This window comes from Chelonoidis abingdonii, chromosome 4, assembly GCF_003597395.2.
Source record: "Chelonoidis abingdonii isolate Lonesome George chromosome 4, CheloAbing_2.0, whole genome shotgun sequence".
Classification (NCBI taxonomy): domain Eukaryota; kingdom Metazoa; phylum Chordata; order Testudines; family Testudinidae; genus Chelonoidis; species Chelonoidis abingdonii.
In genome coordinates, this window is record NC_133772.1 from 37013972 (window position 1) to 37022777 (window position 8806).

General features: G+C 38.3%; 1 protein-coding gene across 1 annotated transcript in view; it reads left to right on the top strand.

The window, feature by feature from the left end:
• KMT5B (lysine methyltransferase 5B) overlaps nt 1-8384 on the top strand; it is a 56478-nt gene extending 48094 nt beyond the window's left edge. Inside the window, exon 10 of the mRNA XM_032801544.2 lies at nt 6194-8384. Coding sequence (XP_032657435.1) covers nt 6194-7665 — 1472 coding nt within the window. The 3' untranslated portion in view covers nt 7666-8384. The remainder of the gene's footprint in view (nt 1-6193) is intronic.
• Nucleotides 8385-8806: the final 422 nt, after the last annotated feature.

The following is an 8806-nucleotide window of genomic DNA, read 5'->3' on the forward strand; positions in this document are numbered from 1 at the left end:
GGTACAGCTATGACCACGCCCTGTCTTCCTTCCTAAGGTGATGTCTGCCTTCCATGTCAACCAAGACATCTTCCTCTCGGTCCTCTATCCAAAGCTGCACGCTTCTCAACGAGAATAGCTCCATTCCCTAGGCGAGGGCCCTGCGAACGTCTTTTACATTGAACAAACAAACTAAACCTTTTAGGAGGGCGACTCAGCTGTTCGTAGCTGTGGCAGACCAGATGAAGGGCCACCCAGTCTCCATCCAGCGCATCTTGTCCTGGATCACATCTTGCATCCGTACGTGCTATGTCTTGGATGGCGTGCCAACTACGCACCTTACTGCCCACTCCACTTGGGCTCAAGCTTTGTCCTCCACCTTTCTGGCTTATTTAACCATACAGGAGATATATGTAGGGCAGCAACCTGGTCATTGATGCATACCCTTGTTTCCCATTACACAATTGTCCAACTGTCAAGGGGTGACGCAGCATTTGGCTTACCGGTTCTCCACTCTGTGACGTCTCACTTTGTTCCCACCGTCTAGGTAAGGCTTGGGAGTCACCTAATTGGAATCAATATGGGCAAGCACTCCAAGAAGAAAAGACAGTCACTCACCTTTGTAACTGTCGTTCTTCGAGATGTGTTGCTCATCTCCATTCCAAACCTGCCCTCCTTTCCCTCTGTCAGAGTAGCCATCAAGAATGAACTGAGGGGGAGCTGGGTTGGCTGGGGTATATATCCGGCGCCGTAAAGGTGCCGCTCCAGGGAGCGCCTCAGCTGACCCATTGAGTGTTGCTAAGGTAAAAATCTTCCAACGATTGTGCATGCGACACATGCGCACCTAATTGGAATGGATATGAGCAACACATCTCGAAGAATGACAGTTACTCACCTCTGTAACTGTTTTTATCTAAGCATAATGTAGTAAAATCTGATTAGTTGGGCAAGTTAGTGATAGAATGGTAAGGGGGGATATCATTTGATTAATAAAAATCTACAGAATCATAATTTCAGTGGTGTCACACTCTGCAGCAAGACTTGTGGAGACTTGTTCTGCGTCCATCCCATCCCCGGCTCCTAGGTCCATCAATTAGTGGACATTTTGATACTTTAACACAGGGATGCATTGATATGTCATAATCCTAGGGAAGCTAGCCTTGACATGTTGAACTGAAAACATTTATTCATCACAGGCATCATCAGTGTCATCTCTATCTAGGGCACCGCTGTTGGACAAGTCATACTGATCCTCATCCAGGCTGCGCTCGCACACTTCCGTACAAGGCAGGTTGCTAGCCAAACATTTGCAGGGTGATGTGCGTCTAGTCTTTGCACACAAGGATTTGATTAGATGAATGATTGATTTGGGAGCATTTCAGTCCATCCTTCAACTCATCCATGCCTGACAGGGTTGGGCAGTTTGGGATAAGTTTGATCATCCCAGAGCCATTCCATTGTTTGATGATTTGCCCTCCTGTTAGCAAGTATAAATGCACCTCTTGACTGTGGCAATTTTTCTCCATTTGTCTGTTTTTTGGAAAACATCCACCAACATGGCTCTGGAAGTGTTGTAATGTTGGTCTTCAAGTGGTAAACTTGGCATATGAACACCTGCAGTGCATTTATGACCATCTGTAACTGTCTCAGTCATTTGGAGTTCTTTAAGAGCGAGGAGAGAGTATTTGAAGGTTTTTGAAGTATCTGAATCAAATACCTTCCTAGTAGTGTCACATCCTGAACAGGTGTGGAAACCTGGCAGTACAGTGGCTTTTAATGGGCTGAGTGATAGAAACACATCTCGAAGGGACATAGTGATTCTGTTTCCGAACAGCAGGCACAGAAACAGATTCTTACAGAATCCTGCAGAAGTCTTGGGTACTGTGTCTCAGAGAGCATTAGAACATCTGTCTTGTGCCAGAATCTGAAGTTTAGTAGTATCTCTCTGTGGCATTGATGGCATGCAAGATAATTTTAGTGTCAGCCTCCTCATGAGAACTAAGAGAAACTCCACTGAACAATGCGAGGAAGCAGCTTCATTATGCTATGTGACAAAGAAATTGTTTGAGTAATTCTTTGCATTCTGCAGCATTTTTTCTGCAAGGTATGTAGTTGACCCCATCCTTCATGTGAGTATGGGCTTCTTCACTGTGACATTGGAGATGTTCATAGAGTCAATGATTTTGTATTGGATAGGTGCAATATCATGGAGTTTCTTCCCTGTGGTAATATTTTTAAATTATTCCTCTACATATCTGTCAGACATGAGGAGGATTTTGTCATAGGTCCAGTCTTTTTTCTGGCCTCATAATGGAAGTGTTCAGCCAAATCTTGGCAGGTATTAATTGTTTCTGTTTGTCAAGAGTTTGTACCTCAACCATACCATCTGATTGCTACACTGAAGGTCCTCTGCTCTCATGAGGTACTGGTCAATGTCAGTAGGTGATTGCTTAGGAGGACCATGTGCATTAATTTGCTTTTCACCTGGCACGTGTGTGGTGTTCCATCACATTTGAATATCTGTTGTAGTACACTGGAGAACTTGTACTTTCCCAGAGTCTCACATGGCTCAACGTCATGCGGAGATCTCATCCCCGAAGACTGCTTTCATCTTGATATTAATGAGCTCCAGTTCATCATATGTGAATGGGTTGCCAATGTGAGTAAGCTGTCCTGTAGCTTTAAAATTGCCCTTTCTTGGCATTTAACAACACCTAATGAGTCTAGATGTTGCTTGATCACTTCTGGGGAAGTCATCCCAGACATGCTTAATGTTTTGTTAGAAATTCGATAGCATTCTGGTGTCGTCGGGGAAAAACTGGGAAAGAGCACTTGGATGCTGTGTTATGCCCACCAACTCCCCAGTTACTTTAATTGCTCTATTTTTGTGTTCTAGAGCTTTGTCTGAACAAAGTGCACAGAAGGGAACTGGTGACCTTTTATCACTCAATTTCCTTTTTGAAATTTATCCCATATGTTGGAGTCAGACTTTTTTAAACTTCTTCTTTCAGCGAGGTACCAGGCAATCATTGCAGAATAGCTGGATAAATCTAAAGCAAAGAAGTATTTCATGAAGTCTTCCAGCGCTGCTAGGTGCAAATTCCCATTAGCAGTCCTGACAAATCAAATAAAGAGCAACAAAGACTCAACCATCTTCATGTATCACCACACCAACCTGAAACTTGGCTTTGTCACCTATTCAGCTGATCAAATTGTTTGATCTGTGATATTGCAGCTCTCCATCCCGCATAATAGGTCGTTGAGAGCAGAATATATGCTGGGTGTGTGGAACTGGTCTTGCAAATCCTGTACCCTTTGGGAATCAACTTCAAACACATTAGTATGCTTCAAGAAGACATCTAAGTATCATTTTTGAAGGACGATAAGTGTTTGGGTCTATTCATCCATAGCGCATTGCTGCTTTTTCCCTGCAAGATTTTGGTTCATAGTACTGTCATACGAAATCACCCAGCTCATAGGAATACCAGTGCAGTCAGCAAAGGAACCAGTTACGCACGTTCTTCACAGTGATATGTGCATTTTGTCAGGACATAGAATCCACTGCCCACAGAGATCATCATGGGACATTATTAGCTGTTGAACAAGACTGTAAAGACCCATGTCTAGTGTCACAACACATTTTGATTCAGTTCCTTGGATGTATATTTTATGGCTGTCAAATGATTTAAAAAAAAAATCACAAGACTTTAAAAAAAAATCACAGTTGCTGTTTTAATTGTACCATTAAACAAAATAGAATGGCAATTTAAATTTATTATAAATATTTTTTCTACATTTCCAAATATATTGAATTCAATTACAACACAGAATACAAGTGTACAGTGCTTTCTTGGTATAGCACTAATGTGATTATGCAGTGTCATTTGCATGGTCTCTCTTGGGTCAGTGAACCTACTTCACTTTCCATGCAATGCTCTTGCTATGAGTAACTGCTTCATAGTTTCTTGTGCTAAAACTGAAACTTTTCTCACTAGATGCCTTTGGGCATCTGGCTTACTGCAGAACCAACAGGTGTACTTCTCGAAACACATATATAAAGACCCAGTATAAGGCGAGTCTTGCCCACAGCTGGCACTTGTCCAGGCATTTTCAACTTTTTTTCTGGTGCTTGATGTACTTCCTCTCCAACCTTGCCAAATTCAGTTTATGAATGCACTTCTTATTGCATGTAAGGTGCTATCGAGCATTGTGTTTAACCAGGTCTTCCATGATGGTATTCTCCAAAAGTTCAGCTACCAGTCAGTATACTTTGTCTCGCCACTGATACCTAAAAATGATCTAATGTGTGTTATGTAATTATGTGCATACTGTTTGCAGATGAATTCCAGTAATTTCTGGCTCATTATGTTTTTTGGCATAATGTACAGAGCTGATAATCAGTACCTCTGAACCCTCCTTTTTTTTTTTCTTTTTTTTTCTTTTTTTTTTTTTGTGGTGATGATGGCAAATCAACTTGAAGCACACTTTCCATTTATCAGAATCTGTAACATTAACAAAATTAGTCTGGTATCCTGTTCTGAGCATTAACTGGTAACATATTACTGTCAGTCAGAGGCCACAATTTAACTTTGAGTGCTGCATGTTTGACATGCCTGTATTAATGTACATTTTTTTTAAAACAGGAGTACTTGTGGCACCTTAGACTAACGAATTTATTTGAGCATAATTTTTTGTGGGCTACAGCCCACTTCATCAGATGCATAGAATGGAACATATAGTAAGAAGATAGATATAGAACATGAAAAGGTGAAAGTTGCCGTACCAACTCTAAGAGGCTNCAGACTAACACAGCTGCTACTCTAAAACCTGTCATTTTTTTAAGTTATTTTTGAACATTTCCTCTTATACTGCTACATAATTGTTTTAGATTTGTTACGTTTGGTACCATTGTGCTCAAGGGAGAAAGTGCTTTCAAATGACACCCAACTCAATCCATTTTTCACACCATTGTATTATCAAAATTTGCACCAGCTGGAGGATATAGAGTTGGGAGTAGGGGAACAGTGAATACCTCCAGCAATGCTGAAGAGGGTGATGCCATTGAAATTCATGAATCTGTAGATTTTCATTAATCAAATTTAATCTTCCTTACCTTTCTATCACTGACTTTCCCACAGAATTACACATTCACAGACCGTTACGTAGGAAAAATAGTGTTCAAATTAATAGATAACTTGAGTCTACATTATGTAGACCAATGGTTATTTTTCTCTAGAGACAGTTTCTCATCTCTCGAGAAACCATTAATCCTATTCTAGAATTTGACAATAATATACCTTGTTGCCGTCATTAAAGTGACTGTCAGTTCAGTTTTTAGTCTGAAGTAAATGCAGACAGCTGATATTCTAAAAAGAAATTCAGAAGGATTTTTGTTCAGTGAAGTACTAGAAAGAGCCTCTTCTTGTAACAGTAAGTGGTCATATCTACCTTTATTTTCTAAAAGTGAGACATAAATTGATAAATAGTTTGACTTGACTAGCAAACAGACATCAAATTGCTTACAACATTTAGGTTCCATCTTGCTCCCACTGGCTGCTGGGATGTCATAGCAGCACTGTTCCTATTAACTTTCTTAAATGGCTCCCTGTTATGAAAATCAAAGTACAAAGAAAAGGCAGGAAATATACTGAGTCCAAAAAACTGTGGTGTCCGCCATCACAGAGTATGTGTAAATACATGCTTTAGAAATGTTGTCCTTAGGCAGACCGATCCCTTCACACTCACCCAAGTATAGGATACAGACAGTGTGGCACCTGAGAAGGAGATGAGAGCCAAAACGATTGAAAGAAAAGATGGTCATTTGAGCTCCCTTGCAAAAGGGTGAGAGAAGACAAAGAGTTTTGATCCTCTTCTGTGTTTGGAGAACGTAGAGCAAAACTTGACAATGACATGCAAAGATTATTTCTATAAAGCCATCAAGAAACTCAATACAAATAATCTCTTTAGGTGTAGGGTCACCAGAATTTGGAATTTAGATGTATTTTGGTAACTGTAAGGCAGTACCTTGGGGTCTGAATCACTTCTCTTCTGCTTGAAAACTATATAATGTTACATTGACTTAAATCTGATTTTTGTAAATTTATATTAATAGTAAGTGTTCTTAATTCTTAAGTAAAAAGTTAAACAATATTTGCAAAAGGCCAGATAATTAACTTGTCTTTAAAAAATAATTAACTCTATTTTTATTTTGCAGCTAACAGAAAATCTTCAATTGGTGTAAAAAAGAACAGCAAGAGTAGAGCATTAACAAGACAGTCTATGTCAAGAATTCCAGCTTCATCAAATTCTACCTCATCTAAACTAACTCATATAAATAATTCCAGGGTACCAAAGAGACTGAAAAAGCCTGCAAAGCCTTTACTTTCAAAGATAAAGTTGAGAAATCAGTGCAAAAGGCTAGAGCAAAAGAATGCCTCTAGAAAGCTTGAAATGGCGAATTTAGTTCTCAAAGAGCCTAAAGTAGTTCTATATAAAAATTTACCTATTAAAAAGGATAAAGAAATAGAGGGACCAGCTAAAGTTGCAGTCTCTAGTGGATGCTTAACAAGACATGCAGCAAGAGAATATAAACTGAATTCTGTGAAAGGTGCTCATGAGCATGGTGAAATATCACCCTGCACATACATAACCAGGAGGTCAATGAGAACAAGGATGAATTTGAAGGAGACCTCTGACTTAAAGCTTGAACCAAATATGTTGGATACCTATAGAAACAATTTGACGGGAACTCGATCTGATATCTTACAACAGCAGTCTCATGTGATGCATGAAAATGAACTGATTCATGGAACATCACATAAAGGGGAGGTTAGATACCATAAGAATGATGTGGGCATGTCCAGAAAGAAATCACGACGAGGAAAACTTGTGAAATCATCTGCAAATATAGAAGAAGGTGATCCTACACATGATCCACCTGGCAAAGATGAAGTACCAAATTTGATTAGGTCTCATTTGGAACATGGAGAAAGGAGTAATGTAGTGGATACGGCCCTTGGATATAAGGATGGTATTCCTATGTCTGGTGGCTGCTCCATTGTTACATCTGGCAATTTCAAAGCAAAGGACAGCTTTAGAACTGCTAAAAGTAAAAAGAAAAGACGAATCACAAGGTATGATGCACAATTAATCCTTGAAAATAGTTCTGGGATTCCCAAACTGACCCTGCGTAGGCGTCATGATAGCAGCAGCAAGGCAAATGACCAAGAAAATGATGGAATAAACTCTTCAAAAATAAGCATCAAATTAAGCAAAGACCATGAAAAAGACAATAACTTGTATGTAGCAAAGCTAAATAATGGATTTAACTCAGGATCAGGCAACAGTTCAACAAAATTAAAGATACAACTAAAACGAGAGGAAGAAAATAGAGGGACATACTCTGAGGACCTTCATGAAAATGGCATGTGTTGTAGTGATACGCTCTCTCTCTTGGAGTCAAGAATGGAAGTGGATGATTACAGTCAGTATGAAGAGGAAACTGCAGATGAATCTTCATCAGAAGAGGAGGAGGAGGAAGAAGAGGACTATGATGATGATTTTGAAGATGATTTTATTCCTCTTCCTCCAGCTAAGCGATTAAGGCTTATAGTTGGCAAGGATTCAATAGACATTGATATTTCTTCTAGAAGAAGAGAAGATCAGTCTTTGAGGCTCAATGCATAAGCTTATAGGTCTTAAACTGACCAGGATGTCCATTTTTAAACAAAAAACAAAAAAAAATTCCATTCAATTATTCCTCAACTGAAGAACTTTCTGAAAATTTTAGTAACAGCACTTCTTTATTGTTTATTCACTTATCAACATAATATTGTAGAAAGTGTACAGCATACTGACTCTTAAGTCTGATTTGTGCAGATTTTTATTGTACTTTTTAATAGCCTCCTTATGTGCAATTCTGAGTTAGAATAAGAGGTAATGCTCTGTTGTAAAATAAAGGCTCAAGCAAAATTATAAAATTACATCAAAACTTTCCATGCAGGACAATGAGAACACAATAATGTGGCTACACAATTATTTTTAACCTATAAGGGCATTAGTTTGCTCTTACAATATCTGACTAAACAATAATTTAAAAAAATCATAGTAGCAGCATATTAAAGTTTTCTAGTATATGTTAATATCACCAGCAATGATCTACAGCTTTTCAATTTATTTGCTAGATGTTTTTCCCCCTTGAAGTTTGTCAGTTTTAACACTGTATGCTGTCCCAGACTTACTGTTTGTGGCCTTTGTTATAGTAGCAAACCGTTGGTTGGAAGTCAAATTGATTTCTTTAAAAAAAGAAAAAAAGAAATAAAAAGGTGTTGAGAGTTTGCTGACTTTTTAGTACATTATATGTACAAGGGTAGCAGTATGCAGAATAAAAGTTTGGATATGGTGTATTTATTGCTTGTTATGTAAATTAAACACCTTGTATTTAACACTTTTCAATACTTTTAGATAAAAATTGTTCTTTGCAAGAATGATTGGTGCTTATTTTTTCAAGAATTTGCTGTGAAACAATGTGATTACAACAGGCAACATTTATCCAATGAACTGCAGCTATCCTAAATTGGTTCTTCATAGTTTTCTGTTGCACTTGTAAAATGCTACAAGGAATTTAAAGAAATCTGTTCACTTTAACTTATGATAGTTTTATGAAATTAAAAAAACCTAAGTCACAGCTTTTGTTCTGTGGTAACCTATACAAATGTTTGTCTTTTTGAAATCCAGTGTAAAGGACTGAAAAACTAATGTATATGTTGTAAATACTTGTGTGTTGTGAGAAATTTTGTCATAAGAAATTGAAATAACTTACCAGAAG